At 41.6% G+C, this 20,281-nt stretch overlaps 1 protein-coding gene and 1 long non-coding RNA gene across 38 annotated transcripts in view; one reads left to right on the top strand and one right to left on the bottom strand.

Annotated features, from left to right (window-relative positions):
- MADD (MAP kinase activating death domain) overlaps nucleotides 1–4,694 on the top strand; it is a 119,360-nt gene extending 114,666 nt beyond the window's left edge. For all 35 annotated transcript variants that reach the window (XM_045016267.1, XM_045016263.1, XM_045016272.1 and 32 more), the window contains 2 exons: nucleotides 1,300–1,346; nucleotides 3,018–4,694. In XM_045016267.1, the coding sequence (XP_044872202.1) occupies nucleotides 1,300–1,346; nucleotides 3,018–3,125 (155 nt within the window). In that variant the 3' untranslated portion in view covers nucleotides 3,126–4,694. The remainder of the gene's footprint in view (nucleotides 1–1,299; nucleotides 1,347–3,017) is intronic.
- The window catches only part of LOC123370060, a 32,226-nt gene that overhangs the window by 8,251 nt on the left and 3,694 nt on the right, over nucleotides 1–20,281 (bottom strand). For all 3 annotated transcript variants that reach the window (XR_006579261.1, XR_006579260.1, XR_006579262.1), the window contains 2 exons: nucleotides 20,155–20,247; nucleotides 17,495–17,589 (listed from right to left, as the gene is read on the bottom strand). This is a non-coding gene — a long non-coding RNA (uncharacterized LOC123370060). The remainder of the gene's footprint in view (nucleotides 1–17,494; nucleotides 17,590–20,154; nucleotides 20,248–20,281) is intronic.

The raw sequence follows: 20,281 nt of genomic DNA, 5'->3' as shown, positions 1-20,281 counted from the left end.
ATGCTTTATAAGATATTCACTCCTCCTTCCCCACCTTCCTCTATTAAACTGGTACTTATTTGGTCTGGTTTTGAGTAATTTATAATGTTTCCTTTAAGATTTTTGTTGTCGTACAGAAATTCCAAGGCAGGTTTCAGCCACTTTGAAAGGAAAGGATTCAAAATAAAATTGTCTTGTTGTTCCTTTAGTTTTAAAGATCTAAATTTGCCTTTTTTATGTTCGTAGTGCATCATTATACTCCTTGTGCTCTGTTTGTTCCCTATATTGTCTTTCCATGAGATTTGTGCACAGCATCATTCACACAGACTCAGAAGAGTGGGACAGAAGCACAGTGCAGGTGGAACACACTAATGGGAGGGTTGCAGCTTTCAGCATGGGGCACTTTGGGGTAATGAGAGCAGAGGGTAAAATTTTCCTTTGCTATTCTGTGCTACATTCCTCCTCCTTTATTTGTTAGGGACAGTTCAAGGGAGCAAAGGCTGAGCTTTCCTGGTAACAGATTGCATCTGTGTCATCTACAGCAACTCTTGCTGGTGTTTCCTTTAATACACCTAGAAGTCAAATCAAGCCTGATATTTTGAGGGCCATGTGTAACTGAAATCTTGTATCTTGGTAGTTTTGAGTCTTGAGGTCTCCAGGTAAACTCCAGAGTACAGGTGTTAGACTTAATGAAATAAGTTCAATGAACAGTGTCCAAGATACAGCTGGCCTGGAGGAGAAATAGTCTTCCATTCTAGAAGATTGTTTTCTCCACAGTCTAATCCCCATTCTTTTACGGATTTAACTGAATCCTGGGCAGAAGTATCCAGTCATTCTTATACAAACGACCACGTAGCACAGGGAAAATTCAGTTTTCTAGAGGGTACACTGGGGAGCGAGCATTTAAAGTAGCAAAGTGGCTTTAAAAGAGATGTTGGTTTACACTATATGGTTGTGCCGATAAACAGATTTTACCATGTGTTCTGCTAACAGGAATTAATAGCACCAGCAAAGCCAATGATGAGTCTGAGATACATCAAACAACTACTATTCTTTTTCCTCAATCAAGGAGCCAAAGAAATGTTTTATGCCATCTTGAGTTACATAATGTGTCATTACTGGTCTAGTCAAAAGATCACGATAGTATAAATGTAGGGAAAGAATAGTATCTAAAAGTGAGGAGTAGTGAGGTGCCTTGTTCCTGCACCTGCTGTCTGTGTGCACCCCTCCCCCTTTCCTTTGGGAACATTGTGCTATTTCTTTACTTTTTCCTCTCGTTTTTTGAACTTTTTGTTTTGTCTCTTACCCGTCCGGTTTTAGTTCCTGAAACTAAAGAAGTGGTGAGCCACAAGTACAAGACGCCAATGGTGAGTAAACTGTCTTGCCTTCTAGCACTTTTAGAGGGTATATTTTTAAGTTCTCATATGATGCCCATCACTCTGGTATCTGAGACCACTCTTCTGTTCTGCAGTTCACTGACATAATGCCATATGGGATGTGGTTCAGACTGTTCCTCCAAATGGAGGTTCTGTGGAAGAGTGTTAGTGGAAAATTTGAGTGAAGACAATAGAAACTGGGATCGCAGGATTATGCAGCCTTAGAGCTACAGTGAAACACAACCTTCTCTTTTGTTCTAGCTCTTGTACAAAGGGTCTGTATCTTGGTGCTTCCTATTTCTATAAAATTAAGGGAGATCCTGAGACAGCATAGAAGGGTCCATTTTAGAGAGAGGTTGGTTAGTGGATTTTTTTTAATTGATCATATTTGTGCTGTTAAGTGTTGAATTGATGACTCTGCAGACCAAAGTGCCTAATCCACAAAAAGATGAAAGGTGGGTCTAACTTCTGAGCATGACTGCTCTTGTGGCTTCCCTTTGCTTCCCTGTCAGAAAGTCATTTTTCTGCGGGGAAGCATAGAAGTCTGCAGGGGGCATAAATTCTGCACATGCACAGAATTCACCCAGGAGTAGTAGATTCCAGAACAAAGAAGAGAATACAGTGGGAAGGAAAAATCAGGTTACATGAAAATGTGTGCTAGTTTATGTAAGCCATTTTATGACATTCTATAGCACAAGAACAATCAAATTTACCTCCTTCATCATAACACCTAGCTCTTATATAGAGTTTTTAAATGTATAGAACTCAAAGTGCTTTACAAAGATAGTATCAGCCCCACTTTACAGATAGGGGAAGCAGAGGCACAGCAAGGTGAAGTAACTTGCCCAGGGTCAGCCAGCAGATCACTGGCAAAGCTAGGAATACAACTCTGATCTCCCACACCCCAGCCTTCATTGGCTTATACTGCCTCCCATAATGCCAAAAGATGGCTCTTGAATTAAATGGCAACAAACTGAATAATTTAAAGCATGATTGCAAATACTTTTTAATGCCATGTACAATTAAACTATGCTGCTTTCTGTCATAGAATAATGAAGCAAATAGCTCAGTATTAGACATTTATATGAAAAATAATATCTACAGTTATATTAGCTGGGATGAAATTACAAGGGCTAGCAGTCCCTGTCTCTGGGCATAAAATGATCATAACTGGGAGTAAGGAAGAAAGCCCACCACCACCACTGTGATTCAAGGGACAGTACTGGACAATTAGATGTGTTACAGTAATTTTAGATAGTCCCTTTCTTTACCACCAAAGGAGTCCTTGCAGCGCTGTACAGCTTAGCATTGGCACCTGTTAAAGACATGATACAAAGCTAGATGGACCGTTGTTCTCTTCTATGGTATGATTTCCGATGTTCTAACCCTGAAATCCTCTCTCATTTGGTATAATTAACAACTCTTGGATCTTTCCTTTCCACCTCATCATGAGGATAGTGTGAGGTAGCTTGTGCCATTACCTTCCCCCCACCCCCATGCTTTTTTTCCTCTAGCCAGAGCTCTCTATGCTGTTCTGAAAGGTGCACTCTGAATAGGACTTTGAAGGAGGGAGAATATACAGTAAATACAAATCTGTCATTGTATTTTTGTGAAGCGGTAACTATCTGGAATCTCATTATCTCCTTTTCTAACATTTTCTAGGCCCATGAGATCTGCTATTCCGTGTTGTGTCTCTTCTCTTATGTGGCTGCTGTTCGTGGGAAAGAGGTAGAAAACAAAAGCAAACCCCCTCGGCCGGTTTCCAGCTGATCACAATATTGGGAAATGCTTGCCCACTGGCACATTGGTGTGTAATACTCCCATTTCTGTTGCTGTTACTGGAGCTCACGTTGCTGACTCCAGTTAGAACTTGGTTATTTATGTATGATCCTGCAAGTCCTTCCCCTTACAAAAAATTAAAACTTCCTTGTTCATTCTCCTGCTGAATTCATTCTTACTGGAGTTTTTACACCAGCTGTGCTTATCAGACAGTTCTGATCATCAGCATCCAGCTATAACTGAAGATGGCTTGCTCTGGGCAATCCTTTGGAATTCCATTTCCAAGAAGACTAATGCATCTGGAGTTCAGTTGTTTTTGTTTCCAGTGGTGCCTGTGTCACAGGTTTCTTCACTTACAGCTGTAGGCCTCTGCTTTCAGATTCTTCAAAAAAATATGCACAAAGGAAGCAGCTTGGTCCTGAATGGATCACCTGTCGTTGTTTAACTGTGATAGTTTGTATTATTTTCCTTCTGTGTTTTCACACTTTACCCACCAATTTGGAGTTCTTGCCATATGGCCCTTCAAATTTTTTCAGTAAAGATGAGCAATTTAGCTACCTTAAACTCCTCCGAAATAGCCTACAATTAGATATGGTGCTTTTAAGATTGAATGTTAAATGTATAAAACTATGGAATTAGTACTTCTCTGGTGGGCGAAGGATTGCTTGCTTTTAATAATGGATAGGCACCATGGAGGGGAGAAACTTGGAGGCTTTCCTGACGAAATCCCCTTCAAACTGATATGCATGTAACGTGTGTTTTTCAAATGGGAAATTAGAGCCACTCTGCTAACATCCCAGGAGTGCAGTTAATTAATATATGCATATTGTGGTAGCTAGAACAGTTAATCTAAGTGTGTAGGAATAAGTAAAGAGAGGTAAAAACTTAGAGAGTGAGTGCTGTTGGCTGAAGCATATGGCAAACTTGTGTAACGTGGGATTATCACTACAATCTCTCTAAAGCACTTCTATTAGAGTCTGCGTACACTGGTTCTGTAGAAAACTTGCAGAAACCCACAAGATTATGCAAAGTGCATTGTGGGGATTCAACTTTTTGTGATGATGGTACTGTAAATGCTGGTTCCAGATTTTGTTTTTTAACTACTGCTTCTGTCAAACTGTACATGTATATCTCAGAGTTTTGCAAATACTGTGTAATGAAGCACCCTCAGTTAAAGTATCCATCTCGCACCTTATTTTAAGTAGGCTGAGAATGGATGTTTGAACACTGTTCTTTATGAACTGTACTGAACTCTACCGAGGGGGAGGAAAAAGCCCCTGAAATGCTGGAAGGAGAGAGGATCTAGAGAAAATAATCTTAAATGTAAAATATCTGATGGAGTGCTCTAACACAAGCTGGAGTGCTATTTGATTTGACATAGGCTTCTGAGTAATTGCACCCAGAAATAATCCTGTTTGGCTTAGTCAGGGTATTTACCATTTTGAGTGGAATGCATGAGGAATGGGTGAAGAAATGATGTAAATATTCTAGGACCGTATCTATTTATAGAAGACTGTACAGCTGTCTGAATGTGAAAATAAACTATCATTTAACCACTGATGGCTTTTATCCTCCAGTGTTTCTTCCCATTGATCTATTTGACTCTGAAATGTAATTGTCTATATAAATAATACATAATATGCATATATAAAATAAATTCCATTCTTGAAATAGTGGAAATACTATGTTCTCAAACATGATACAATGTTAATGTATGTAGCATTCCAAGTTATTTTTTAATGGTAACTATCTTCTAAAGTTTTTTTTAATATAATGGTGTAAAATCAAAGACATTTTTGTCTCCTCCAAGAAAGATTTTAAAGAATATTAATGGTGAACACTGAAATAATACTAAAAGCCCATTTTCTTCATTCATTGCCATGACAAGGGGTTCTTTTAGGCATAGAAATAAAATCAGGGTTTACAGGATTATGTCTGATCCTTCCCTAATTAAAAAAAAGCAGAAATTAACAAACCGTGAGCCTATTGTCCTGACCACTTTGCATTTATATGGTATTCTGTTCCCTGTCCTTTTGTCTGTTTTTCACCAATTTAGATTATAAATCCTTCAGAGCAAGATTTGTACAATGGTAATCTTAATGGTCCTCTGAGTGCTAATTATCCCCCATTTAAGTGTGAAATATCCCAGGACTGAATAAACAGAGTGTATTTACCTCAGCCTAGAAGAGTTGTTCCCTTCAGAGCAGTGCTGGGGTTCTATTGAAGGAGCAGGGGAGAATATTTATTGGCAATCTTTCCTGGTGAAATCAGGGATTGTAAATTCCATTCTGCACATAGTTCTTTCATGAAACTGAAGTTTGGAGTGAGGCTTGAAAGGGTCTGTAACCTAACCTGCGCTGCTCCTTTTGAATAATCAAAGTCTTTAAAAAGGAGGGCTGGATAAGTATGGTTCTGCAAAGGCATTACAGATGTAAAAGTTGCTTATACGTGAGCTATTAATATCAGGCATTGCCTCTGAAGAACCGTATACTTGGGGGGTTGACCATCAGTAACAAACCAATAAGGTGGCCTGAATAATATTTAATTAAATAAAAACTGGAGTACTCTTCAGAAAAGAGTATCTGACTTGGTTTCTAATTGGAGGCAGTAATGCTGACTAAGGGAATGAACTGAACTCATGTATGCTGAAGAAATTGGCTTGAATCTGATGGAGTCAGTCCTAATGCCCTCTTGCACTGCCTGATTGTTGTATGTCTCAGTACAGAGCATGATCTATTTATGCAGTGTACAGGTGGTCTTGTGTTCTCACCCCAAACTCCTATCAAATGTGGTTTCTAGTTTCAAGCTCAATAAAGTCATTAATCTGCTTCTATTTTCCTCCAACCTTCATTCACATCTAGATTTTGTTGCATATATGGTTAAGACCAGGCATCAGTCCAGCTCAACATACTATTTATTTGTGTGTGTGTGTGTACATGCTGTAATCCCCATAGTTGGCTGAACACCTGCCAAGTCACAGTATTCGCACGCGCGCGTGTGTGTGTATATATACACATACATACACACACACACACGCGTGCGCAAATACTGTATGTATGTATATATACACACACACATGAATACTGTGACTTGGCAGGTGTTCAGCCAACTATGGGGATTACAGCATGTTCAGCTGTGGGTAAGGCAGCCTCCACTACATGCCTCAGCAATGTTTCCATCATTGAGATATACAGAGCTGCTGCTTGGATGTCTATTACACAGTATTCTTCTCTCAGTGTGGTCTCTAGATCATACCAGATTTGTGAGCGCAGTTTTACAGTCATTTTCACCTCTTTTGAAGGTCTCTACTGCTGGTTAATCTCACAAGACAAGAGATAAATATAGACAGTTCTTAGCAGGAAAAAGGTTACTATAGATTGCACATATCACTCACCTTTTCCACTTTGTTTAATTTTTGATTAAGGATTACTCAATGATAAGAGCTCAAAGCTTGTAGGGGCCCCTTCCTCTTATGCCCTTGGAAATCAGCTCAAGCCTTACTGCAAGTTATTTAAAATCAGAAACAGTGTAATACCACTAAGTCTGGCTGAGATATCTATTTTCTTATAGAAATATTCATGCAAGCTTTTTACCACTAGGGGGAGCCTGTGCCACATAATGTCCAAGTATTTCAAGAAAAAAGAACAGGAGTACTTGTGGCACCTTAAAGACTAACAAATTTATTTTAGCATGAGCTTTCGTGAGCTACAGCTCACTTCTTCGGATGCATAGAATGGAACACACAGACAGGAGATATTTATACATACAGAGAACATGAAAAGGTGGAAGTATGCATACCAACAGGAAGAGTCTAATCAATTGAGATGAGCTATCATCAGTAGGAGGGAAAAAAACTTTTTGAAGTGATAATTAAGATGGCCCATAGAAGGTGTGAGGAGAACTTAATAGATTCAATTATTTCTCTATTTCCCTATGTTAAGTTCTCCTCACACCTTCTATGGGCCATCTTAATTATCACTTCAAAAAGTTTTTTTTCCTCCTACTGATGATAGCTCATCTCAATTGATTAGACTCTGCCTGTTGGTATGCATACTTCCACCTTTTCATGTTCTCTGTATGTATAAATATCTCCTGTCTGTGTGTTCCATTCTATGCATCCGAAGAAGTGAGCTGCAGCTCACGAAAGCTCATGCTAAAATAAATGTGTTAGTCTTTAAGGTGCCACAAGTACTCCTGTTCTTTTTGCAGATACAGACTAACACAGCTGCTACTCTGAAACCTGTCAAGTATTTCAAGGTGGCTGAGATAATATCTTTTGTTGGAGCAACTTCAGTTGGTGAAATAGACAAGTTTATGAGCTACACAGAGTTGCTCTTCAAGTATTTCAATCTAATTAATATTCATATTGAACTGTCCAAAGAATTGTCTCTGTTGTTTGCTTTTCCTAGATTTGCCTGTTTTGCTTTACTGCATTTTTTGCCTCTCTGTTGTTCTTTGTTTTGTTATTGTGGAAGGCTTTTGCAAAATGACTATCAAAGCATGCTCTGAAAACACTTAGGCTTTGGATTAGTTTTTTTATCTCATCCAGTTGGTTTTTCAGAAGTGGTGGTTCTTGGCCAACATCCCTTAATCTCTGGTCCTCACAAGGTTTGTCCTGGACCTTGTTGGTTGCCTGTGGGTTGTGAATAAGGGATTGCTCCTTAAAGATCACATCTTAAAAGATCCGAAGGCCTTAAACACTAAGACCTGGGAGCCTGTGACAGGTGTGGGACAGTGGTATGCTGTATTCTTTGCAGTTTTCCCTGGAAAGAGTGTGGGCTCTCATATTTTGTACAGGCTGCCACTTTTTAAAATTTCCTAGAGATTTTCATCGTGTGTGTGTTATGAAGTTACCCTTTATAACTCAAGTTTGTTTGTAAAGCAAGTTTAAGGGTTATCTCTTAGCCCCACTGCAGTATATGGGATTTTCACTCCATTTAATAGTCGATGACTATACGAGGGATGTGACAGGTTCGGTCACAGAGACCCCCTTGGGACTGTCAGTTGACATGATGACATTATCTCTGAGCCTGAACCTCTTCCCTGCCAGCTTGGGACTCCAAAACCCTGCCTTGTTGAGCCAGACATGCTAGCCTGCTACAACACAGACCCAGGTCTGGTCCACACCCCCAAAGCTGCAGACTTGAACTAAAAACTGCTCAGCAGGTTTCCTATTTCCAGCACCCAGACACCCAGCTCCCAATGGGATCCAAACCCCAAATAAATCTGTTTTACTCTGTATAAAGCTTATACAGGGTAAACTCATAAATTGTCCACCCTCTATAACACTGATAGAGAGATATGCACCGCTGTTTGCTCCCCTAGGTATTAATCACTTAATCTGGGTTAATTAATAAACAAAAGTGATTTTAAGTAGTATAAAAAGTAGAGTTCAAGTGGTTTCAAGTAATAACAGAACAAAGTAAGTCACCAAGCAAAATAAAGCAAAAACATGCAAGTCTAAGCCTAATACATTAAGAAACTGATTACAGATAATATCTCACCATTAGAGATGCTCCAATAAGCTTCTTTCATAGACTAGACTCCTTCCTAGTCTGGGCCCAATCCTTTCCCCGATACAGTCCTTGATAGTTCCAACAGTCATTTCAGGTGGAAAACGGGGGCTTTCTCATGATTGCACCTCCCTTGTTCTGTTCTACCCCCTTTTATAGCTTTGGCACAAGGTGGGAATATTCTCTCTCTCTGGGTCCCCACCCCTCCTCCTAAATGGAAAAGTACCAGATTTAAGATGGATTCCAGTATCAGGTGACATGATCACGTGTCCTGTGAGACCCCAGCCTCTATTCTTCCTGGGCTGGCCCACACATACATAGGAAGGTTTGTAGGTAAACAGAGACATTTACAACTAATTGTCCTAGTCAGTGAGAGCCATCAAGATTCTAAACCACCATTAATGGCCCGTACTTTGTATAATTACAATAGGACCTCAGAGTTATACTTCATATTTCTAGCTTCAGATACAAGAATGATACATACATACATACAAATAGGAGGAACATATTCAGTAGGTTATTACCTTTGTTATGATACCTTAGAAAAGACCTTTTCCCTAAAGCTTATTCCAGTTACATCATATTCACACTCATAAGCGTATTTCCATAAAACATATGGAGTGCAATGTCACAAGGGGTTCATGTGCATTTTCTACCAAGCACATACAAATAACCAGATAAAAACTATTGAAGAAGACAAGGAAGTGACAGTGAAAGAAAAAGGGACTGCTTTTTATTGAGCCACTTCAAAAAAATAAAAATAAAAAAATAAAATAAAAACAAACAAACCTCCCTCCACCTGACTCTTAGCTTCAATGTTAAAACATACACACACTGAAACAAAGACAACTCCCACTGAAAATTCAATTTTTACTGATTAAAAATTATTCATTTAGGGATCTAGAAGTTGTTGAAGAATCACTGAAGGCCCTAAATCATAGAAGAACTTTATTCCTACCAGAAAGATACCACATCTAATGCCTTGAAGGATTCCTGTGACAGTTAATTGGATCTGAGTAGTTTTAGGTGCAGTTAAGGATTTAAGACTCTCCCTCCAGCCTTTAGCCATCTTAAAGTGACATCTGAACTTAGAACTGGCAGAACCAGCTCTGCAACATACTAAGTGTGTTAATGGTCTGTAAGTTTATCTTCTGCTTATATTCATGACAATGCTTGAAGACTCAGGGATGTTTCATCCTAGTATCGGATATTTTAAAACAAAACTATCAGCCCAACAGAAAAAGCAAGAAACAGAACTGTATATACAACAGCAAAGGCAACCAAAGTTTCTTACATAATTGCTTCCCTCAAGTAAATGAAACCAAGCATCTGCAGTAAGAAAAGTTCCTTCTTTGAATGCTTGCTTCACCAGTCTTGGGGAGGCATCGCAGGTTGCTGCTGTATCAACACCATAGGCACCTGATGGTGCAGAGCTGGGGGAGATTCTGTGGCCTGCATTGTGCAGGAGGTCAGACTAGATGATCATAATGGTCCCTTCTGACCTTAAAGTCTATGAGAGGAGCAGCCTGACTGCCCTCTGTCATTCGGCACTGGGGGCCAGCTCTTCTCAAGATGTTTGCAGTGCTGCAAAGATTAACAAGGCCTGTCTGCTCTAAAAGATGATGGTGCACTCTGCACTGAGGCTGAAGTACTTGGTGCTGACTCTGAGTGCAGCTCCAAAGTTAGTCTTAGGGCTCCCTCCATAAGTAGGACTTCAGTCAGGCAGCTTAGTGCTTCTGGGTTTGAAGTCCTTGCACATTTGGCAATGGTCCTTCCTGTGAGCTTCCCCGTGGCACTTGAGAGAGCGTGAGTGCAGGTTGCTCAATGGCATGGACCTGTTGCATGTGGAGCAAGACTTGAATCCCGGCCACCGGGGCATGCCTCAGTACCAGGGCCAAGGACAGCCACGCCTATAGAGTGGGGTTGTCCCACTGTCTAAGCTATTTCACTTAATTATAAACTATTTACAACAACTCTAGGTAGAAAAATCACTGAGACATGATTGCCTAAGCAACCAAAGATTCCAGCAACTGTCATGGGAGGTAAGAAGGAACTAAGGGAGGGGAGGGTCGGCTGGCCGGCCTTTATACCGGTGCTATGAGTGCGCCATGCCAGAGGGCACTGCAGCCAACCCAACAGATACTGCTAAGGGAAAATTTTCCAGGAACTGTGTTTGGGGTGCACAGACACCTACAAGGGAATGGACATTTGCAACACATCTGGAAGAACAACGGTTACAGAAAGTTTGGTAACCGTTTTTTCACTCTAGGGAAGAGTGAACTGAAAAAGAAAAGGAACTGAATGAAGGCTTATCTGGACAGTCAGTGAGTGCCTGGCATCTTGGGGTATAAATCTACCTTGCACTAGCATGCCCTGCACTATCTGTCCATGAACCCTGCTATCCTGCACTGAAAGTTCTCTAGTGGACTTTGATCTACTCCTGTTTCAAAGCAGTGTAGATCAAAGTGCACTAGAGCACTTTCAATGCAGGGCAGCATGGTCCACACAGGCAGTTAGGGCATGGCAAGATAGTGTGAAGAAGCCTGGGGTATAAATCTATCTGCCCATCCAGACAAGCCCCAAGGATGGTGCAAATTAGAGAGGCAAGTGTGAATCTACTGTAAACAGAATGCACATTTGTGGTTTATGTAAATAATGCATATTTGGAGACACCCTATTCAGAGCCATCTGTGCCACTAGGAAACGCTGTGTACAATGTCATGGTGAGCGCCTTGAAAACGTAGATACAGTAATTCATATTACTGCTCTGCTGTCACTCTAATAATGTAGCAAAATGTGCCTCCTTTGTGTTTTTGTGGCTTTCCATGCCTCATTGAGGACTGTGTGAAAAATAAATTCCAGTTGGCAACAGTGAGAAGAGAAAGAATGGTCTTCTGGTTAAAGTAAAGAATTCAGAATTGTAGATTCCATTCTCTTCTACTCTGTGATAGGATTTGCCCTTAGCTGGGACATGATTTTCAGCATTCAGCCCCCCTTGTACATATGTATTATGATTAAAGACAATCACATGATCACATACTATTTTTTTCCCCCAGAGGACCTCCACCGTATTCAATGCATAGGATAGACCTGCTCTGAGGATTGTGTACTAAAGGAGGCTGTTGTTGCGTGTAGCACTCCGGTCTCATTTTGTATGGATTGTATGTATCAAATGAGACAGGGTTGCAGGATGAGAAAGGAAGGATTAATGATTAAGGCAACTGAATCTTGCCTTGGAGTACTGAACTCTATTCCTGCCTTTGCCACAGAGCTGCTATGTGATACAGGGCAAATCACTTAAACCAAAGAAGTGGTTGCTAACTGTGTTCATTTTCTGAGTGCCCAACTTGAAACACTTCGGCCTAATTTTCTGAAGTACTAAGAATTCACAGCTGCAAGTGAAGTCGATCAGAGTTGTGCTTGAATATATTAAGTGCTATTAATGCTAAATACACTTAAAAATCATGTCCTAGGCCTCTCAAATCGGGCACCCAAAATTAGTGGATCCCTTTTGACTTTAAACTTTCTCTCTCAGCTCCTCGTCTGTTAAATAGGGTTAAGTACCACTACCCCCATCTCACAGGGTTTTATAAAGATTCACTAATGTAATTAATGCTTGTGCGGAAGCATTCAGATCCTATAGAATAGCCCATGAAGAAATTAATAATTCTGTCTTCAGAGCAGGACTTGAAGAGTATGCAATAAATAACACATTGAACAATGCCAATAAAACAAAACATTTAAAAGCCACTCATTAATTGAACATCTGTCTTGTGGACTGAATGAGGCCTGTGATCATGTAAATAAAGACTACACCATAAATTCTCAGGGTGGGGGCTCTTCCAACCTTAATAATGATTTTTAAATAGTTTTGTGCGTTTAATTTCCTAGGTGTTTAAAAAAAGGAAACTGAAAAAACAAATGTCATCATGTGGTATTATACTGAACCACATGGTTCATCAGCAGGATTGGAACCTTTAGATCCATCACACAGACCTTTGTCACGTGATCTAATGAAGAACTGATATAGATCTTCACTAGAGATAGATGAAATGCACCCTTTGCCAGTGAATTTTTCACATAATTCAGGAATTGTGGGTTCCATTCCAGGCTCTCAAGAGGAGTGTGCTCTAGTGGGCACAGACTCTTACCCATTTTCCCTTCTGCCCCATCCCCTCCAACCTGTCCCAGTTCTATCTCTTCCCCCATCCCTGATTGCTAGTCCCATTCCCATTCTCTTTGCCTATCTAGTCCCAATCTTCACTCCCCAGGCATTCAGGCACTCCAACCCCTGCATCCCACCTGAACTCCTTATGCCAGAACTCCTTATGCCAGTCACAGTTCTCCCCTCCTGACTCCTTGTCCAGTTTTGTCTCTCCCCACCTTGCTACTGGCTACCAGTCCAAGTTTCCCTCCTTGGACTCCTTATCCAATCTGTCCCCCCGTCTCCTTGTCCCAGTCTCTTTGCCCAGCCAGTCTCATTTCTCTCCGCACATCCCAGCTCCTTGTCAGATCTCACTTCATTTCCCTGCCTCTGTTCTCCCCCCTCCATTGGTTCCTAGTCTCCTTAGCCAGAGAGTCCCAGTTTTTGCCCAGTTCCTCATTTGACCTCAGTGTTCTTTTCCCAATCAGTCACAGTTCCCCCCCCACAAATCCCAGTCAGTTTCTCTCCCCCACCTCTCCAATCTCAGTCTCACTACAGTCCTCCCAATCTACCAGGGCCGCCCAGAGGAATCCGGGGGCCCGGGGTCTTCGGCGGCGGGGGGCCCTTCCGTTCCGGGACCCGCCGCCGAAGTGCCCCAAGACCTGCGGCGGGAGCCTCCCGCCGCCGAATTACCGCCGAAGCGGGACCCGCCGCTGAAGTGCAGCCCGGTCTTCGGCGGCGGGGGGGGGTCCCCGCCGCGGGTCTTCGGGGCACTTCAGCGGCGGGTCCCGGAACGGAAGGGGGCCCCCACCGCCGAAGACCGGGCTGCGCTTCGGCGGCGGGTCCCACTTCCCCCCCGCCCCGGCCCCAGCCTCTTACCCCCGGCTCCCTCCTCGCCCGGAGTCTCAGCGCCTCGCCGGAACAGCCGCAGCGTGCGGCCGGCGGGGCCTGAGCTCCGTCCTGCTCCGAGCCGCGTGGTGAGGGGGCGGGGCTGGGAGCAAAACGCCGAGCGGAGGGAGCCGAGCTCAGCCTGGAGCTCCCAGCCCCGCCCCCTGACCACGCGGCTCGGAGCGGGGCGGGGCTCAGGGGCCCCGGCGGAGACTCGGCGCTTGATGCGCTGAGGCTCCAGGAGAGGGGCGGAGGCGGGAGCCTCCGCTGTTCTCTTGGGGGCCCCTGCGGGGCCCGGGGCAAATTGCCCCCTTTGCCCCCCCCTCTGGGCGGCCCTGCAATCTACTCCTTTCCCTCTTCCTCCTCCACCCCACCCCCCCGTTCTCATTCCTTCTGGATTCACATCAGATAGCTTTAAGGTGACCAGACAGAAAGTGTGAAAGATCAGGACAGGAAATGGGGAGTAATAGGCACCTATATAAGAAAAAGCCCCAAATATCGGGACTGTCCCTATAAAATTGGGACATCTGGTCACCCTAGATAGCTCACTCTTCCATGCTGCCTGGGTCCCAGTAATGGGATGTGGGGGAGTGTCAAAGGAGAGAGAGATACCCTGCTTTCATTTCTGGTGCCTAGCCTCGCTCCACCCAAGGAAAGCTAGGAAGAAGCAGTCTCTACAGCAAAACTCCTTGTGAGCCGGTTAGTCCAGGGCTAGAGCATCCTCTGTTGTTCTGGGAATGACACATGAGCAGTCTGGTCAGCACTGGGAGCTGTGAGAGGTTGGCAAATGCTCAGCAAAGATGGACTCTGGAGATTTTTAATGTTAAGCTCTAGCTTAACTGAGTGTGTATAAACTGCAATTTTCATAGACTTTTATAAATTGGCCAAATGTGGACGGATTTTTCACAGCCCTGGTGCAAAGGTCACCTCTCCCTCTGTGCCAAATTTCAAGTCCCTGTTCCAAAACAGGAGGTGCTAGAGCTTTATAAAAAGGTCTCAATTTTTTTAAGATTGGGCAAAACATATTTTTCCCTAGCCTCATTCTCAGAACTGGACCATTTTGGCCAAAATGTAAAATATATAAGCCTGAGGCAGATGAAAGCCTTTTTAAAAAAAAAAAGTCTGGGATTTACATTAGTAATTCAAATGTTATTGACCGTGCTTGTCCTGGAAGAGAGTATGGATGACTGGACAATGACTAGGTTTTTGACATCAAATATCAAGCAAGTGCAACCTGAGTGAGGGATGAAATTCTTCCTATTCACACCCCTACTCCATATTTTTCACTTCTCCATGTAAGACTTCTAGGAAAACAGGAGAAACTAGACTTGATATTCTTAATATTTCTAAGGTAAAAAGTAAACTAAAACCAAAAAAAGGTTTAAAGCCTTCTTTATCCATTGTAAACAAGGGTAACATTTTCCCACTCCCTTTCTTTAAGTCCCTGTAAACTTTCTTACCCACTGATGTGTCATAGTTACTGGATTAGCCTCCCTACTCGGGTTATCCATCTGCCATGGAACTCAGTCTTCTGATTTACAAATGTAATTGAGCTCATGCCTTGCTGGCTGGTTATCTGTGATTTTAGGACACTGTTTATTGTCAGCATCTCTGCCTGTCACCAAAAGAAGGCGCTGGATGTTGTTTTCTCTAAATCAGGAGCTAATGGATGAGGTTGGTCTTTACTTTCTCTCAACCTTTCACCAGTTCGTGCTGTTTCAATATACTCTGCTGATGTAGAACTCTGTAAGCCCTGCCTAGACACAAGTGAGGACATCTCAATGACAGCTTTCATTTCCCTAAAATAGGGGTCTGTGACTGGAAAAGCACTTCAAAGATATCAGTGAGGTTATTTCTAATCCAAACTGGACCCTCCCTCTGGAATTCATTAGGGATTGTGTCATTTGCAGAAGAGATGGAAGTGTTTTATTTCAGGGCCTGGAACTCCTACTTTAAGATAGTATGCAACTGACATTTTCTCCCTCTCCTGAATACATTTGGGCTTTTATTTCTTGTTTGGAAGAAACACTGTAGTATAAAATAGCTTAAAAGACACTGTAAATTAATTTGCTATTTTCCAGTTGTTGTTTTTATTTGAATGGATGTAATGGATGTTATACAATAAATTTAAAAAACAATCAAGCAAACAACCTATCCTCACCCTATACTTAGTGTTCTCTGAGGTGATCTGACTCATTCCACTGGCATGTCTACCACAGGGTCTGGAATTTATCCTCCTAGGTATCCTGAGGAAATAACCTAAACTACAATACCACCTTTCCATAGGCAATGCATGCTGGGATTAACTTGCCCACCTACAATGTCAGTACTATGTGCTAATTAATTATGCATTTCCATAAAGTATAATTTAGAAGGTAAGCTATCCAAATAATTACCAGTCAATAAAGAAATTTTGCAAATGTTTTCTGGGCTCCAGAGGATCTGATCATGCCAGATTGGGCACTCTGTCTCATTGTTAAACTCCTTTCAGATACTTTGGTCCAAATCTGTGCTTATTTTCATTTGAGTGTCACCAATGACAATCAATGAGCTTTCACTGGTGTAATTTAGGGCAGAAAAATGGGGGGGCAGACCTTCGGCTAGTATAAATCATCATAGCTCCACCAAAGTCAAAGGAGCTACTCTGATTTATACCAACTGAGGATCTCACCCTGAACGAAGCACTTAATCCATAAAAAGGTGTCACTTGAGGAGATTAGAAGAGACTCTGAGCAAAAAGTAAAAAAAAAATTAAACTATTTTGAACAGGCATGTAATTTTATTTCTGTTACTTTGTTTCCTGAGTTCAGCAATATCACCTGGCACTGGGAAGATCTTGCAAACTCATATGTGTCAGGCTGGTGAGTACTTGGACTTTGAAAATTTAGGACTTAGCTATACTGGGTATATTTGTATCAGCATAGCTGTGCTAGGGCAAACTCCCTGTGTAGATGTGCTACTCCAATGCGATATGGGACTTGCAGTGGTGCAGTTTATCCTGGATTTAAACTGGGTTAAGCCACACAAGTGTATCAACTCTAAGGGCTTGCACCAGTGTAGCTACATTGATAAAAATATTCCCAGTGCAAATCGGCCCTTAGATGAGTCAAGGAACAATTACATATGTAACAGTAAGGGATATTGGTGTTTGAGTAGGTAATCTCCTTCCCTTTGAGGCAGCCCTGCTCCATTGCCCCAACATGGTTCTATGGGGCACTATGCTGTTTGAAGGTGCTGTCTTTTGAATGAAATGTAAATTTGAAGCCCTGATTATTTGTTGTCATTCAAAATTCTATGGCACTTTTTCCAAGACTTGGTGTTATCTGTGGTGTCTTTGCCAAATGTAATCACTAATGCTTACATTCCACCTCCTTAAATTTGCACTGCAGTTGACAGCTGCGCTTCTTTGTCCTTCCTGTTATATGGTGTTGTGCACAGTTAAACACCTACTGTGTTCCACAAATGGCAGGTGAAAGAATTTCTTTATTAGTTTACATTAGTAAAATAATTTTTGATCCTATGGGAAATTTTGTTCTTCTTTAGCTCAGGATGACCTAGCTCTGATACAGTATTCTCCCCTTCAGTTTATGGGAAGGATTAATTAGCAGTGGCCTTTGAATTAGAAAGCAGCCTTGTCCAGTGTAGGTCACGACATTTCTCTGTGATTTATAGCTACTGCACTGTTAGTACATAACTGATGTTTCCAGCAGGGACTGTCAAACAGTTAGTTCACACATAACCTGGGAATATTTCTCCTACATAAGCAAAGTGGGCTAAAACTAGAACAGGAATTGAATCAAATCCAGGATGCTTACCTTATCCCTCAATGCTATCACCACAAGATACCATTTCAGACTTTGAGGACCAGAAAAAGCCGAACTGTTCCACAAATGCCCTCCTGGAATTGGTTCTAATGAAAAAGTAAAACAATTTTCTCTATTACTATGATGTACCTGTCCTACTTTTATGCTGAAAAGATCACCTTGCATCATCTTTCAGATGCCCTGTACAAGAACATGTATTTATTTTGTTGTTGTATTGGGTGCAGTACATTACACTAGCAGATGTGTTCATCCACAGATGAGGTAATATCTAATTTCCAAGGACAAGGATTTTTTCTTAATGACTGCACACTCACTAGTTTACTATAATTTTTTTTATAAAAAATTAAATGCAAAAACCTGCATTAGTGCAACAAAATGAGGATTTGATATAAAAGTCTAGGTTCTTACCTTGACCATTGTGCACAGACTGCATGTATTGAGGTATATATTTAACAGCATAAAGAATTATCAAAAAAGTGTATGTAATATGGGTTAATTCCTGTTGAAGTGGGAACTTGACCTTTTAAATTCTCGAGTACTCTATCCTGTCTACTTTTAAATGACAAGATCAATATTAAGACTTCCTTGTTTGGAAATTTATTCCTGATACCTATATATTTCCTTTGCTCAATAATAGAGGACATGGTGCAAGACAAATTTCTTCATTCGTTTTTCTTTTTTTTAAACTTAGACTGAGGGTACTTATCGGTAGGTGGGGATCAGGTGAATTTTACCATTTGTTTAGTATATGCACACAGATTTATCATGAGGTGATCTGACAGAAACTTAGGGCTTGTCTACACTAGCACTTTACAGCGCTGCAACTTTCTCACTCCGGGGTGTGAAAAAAACACCCCGAGCGCTGCAAGTTTCGGCGCTGTAAAGTGCCAGTGTAGATCGTGCTCCAGCACTGGGAGCCGTGCTCCTAGCACCGTAGCTATTCCCCTCATGGGGGTGGTTATTTTTAGAGCACTGGGAGGCCAGCGCTTTAACACTGGTAGTGAAGACATGCTCTTATTCTTATTACTCCTAGTTATACTATTGTGGATAATCCTAAACAATTCCCCTCCCTTCTTAGTGTTTAATAATGCTTTGCCCTTCTCTAGCCTCATTCATCCAAGAATCTCAAAGCATTTACAAACATTAATTTAGCCTCACAAAACCTCTGTGAGTTGAGTATTATTCTCATTTTACTGGTGAGGAAACAGAGGCACTTAAGGTCTGATCCTGCACTCATTGAAGTAAATGGCATTCCTATAGACTTCAATGGGATTGAGCCCTGAGCATGTCTGTGGCAGAGACTAGAACACAATTTTTTTTACTCTATCTTTTGCCTTATCCACAAGAGCATCTTTACATCCTTCAAATGCCAGTACACACTTACATCTCTTAATTTCATTTTTTCATATTTTCTCTTCTCAGGGAAATTGTGTTCTGTGACTGGAGGAAGTGTAGAGGATGGTTTCTTCCCTCCTCCTCCTGCTTCAGACTTACCTTGGACATAGTGCTTTAGTTGCTAATATTGTAAATTAATCATTTATATTTAAGGTACCCACCAATGCTTGTACATAGAGGACCAAATATCCATTATTGTTATAAAAAGGACCAATTTTTCTTTAGCTGGTGGTTATTCCACTCAGGATCGTTTGGGACTAATGTACTGTCAATTCCAAGCAGTAACTTGTAAGACTTATAACTGGTCTTGAAGAATCAGTTAGGGGCATCACTGCAGGGAAGCAATTATTCTCTTGGCAACATTGGTTTGCCCCCTCAGTAAAAAGTTTGGATATTCCAAAGTAAATGTCTTTCATGCTGTTTAGCAAAGTTCATTTGCTACTGCCTGCAACATGTTGATTCTCCTAAAGGACCTTAGTTTATCCGTCTTTTGTCTTCCCACAGGCAGTGCTAGTGTGTCCTACTGGATGCAGTGCTGAAAGCCTCCTTATGTATATCATAGCTAATACTAAGAAAAGGGTATTTATGTCACTACTGCCTAAAACCTTTGGAAGCTCTTTTTACCTGGACAGTTTTCTCCTTAGGTTCTCTTTATTGAGTAATATTACTGTAGGGGTTCTGAATACAGATGACAAACTCATCTTAATAAGCGACAAAGAGTCCTGTGGCACCTTATAGACTAACAGAAGTATTGGAGCATGAGCTTTCGTGGGTGAATACCCACTTCGTCAGATGCATGTGGTGGAAATTTCCAGAGGCAGAGGCAATGTTGCTTTTTACAGATCCAGACTAACACAACTACCCCTCGGATACTCATCTTAATAAGGGACTGTATTATCCTATGCAGTTGCACAGCATATAACACAAAGGGGCCCTGGTGGGAGTGTGTACAGCCTAAGACATTTGTAATTAGTTGCAATGTAATTCTGGTCACGCCATCAGAAACTAATAAAAAATTATGAGTAAGTAACAAAAAGAGGCTAAGGTGTCAATTCATAGCCTCAGAGTAATAGTCAGGGAGCCTTAATTTCTTTGTCAACTGTACACTAGCCTGAAGTATGTCAAGGGTTCAACACACAGAGAAGCTGTTCAGAGAATCCATAAAGAACCCATCTTTTCTCTCTGGGTACAGCACTGAAGGTTGAAGTAGGATGAAACCCTAAAACAGCAGCATTTGTCTTACCACTCCAGCTCACCTCAGTTTTCCAGGATGGCTGCAGGTGTCAGCATTCAGTGTGATTTTTCAGGACACAGGAAGAAGACTCCCTCCAGCTATCATTTTCTTAGTTCTGTAGTACAACAGAGATTGGATAGGAACTCATT

The sequence above is a fragment of the Mauremys mutica genome, chromosome 4 (assembly GCF_020497125.1).
Source record: "Mauremys mutica isolate MM-2020 ecotype Southern chromosome 4, ASM2049712v1, whole genome shotgun sequence".
NCBI classification, from domain to species: domain Eukaryota; kingdom Metazoa; phylum Chordata; order Testudines; family Geoemydidae; genus Mauremys; species Mauremys mutica.
This window is presented reverse-complemented; position numbering and strand designations above follow the sequence as displayed.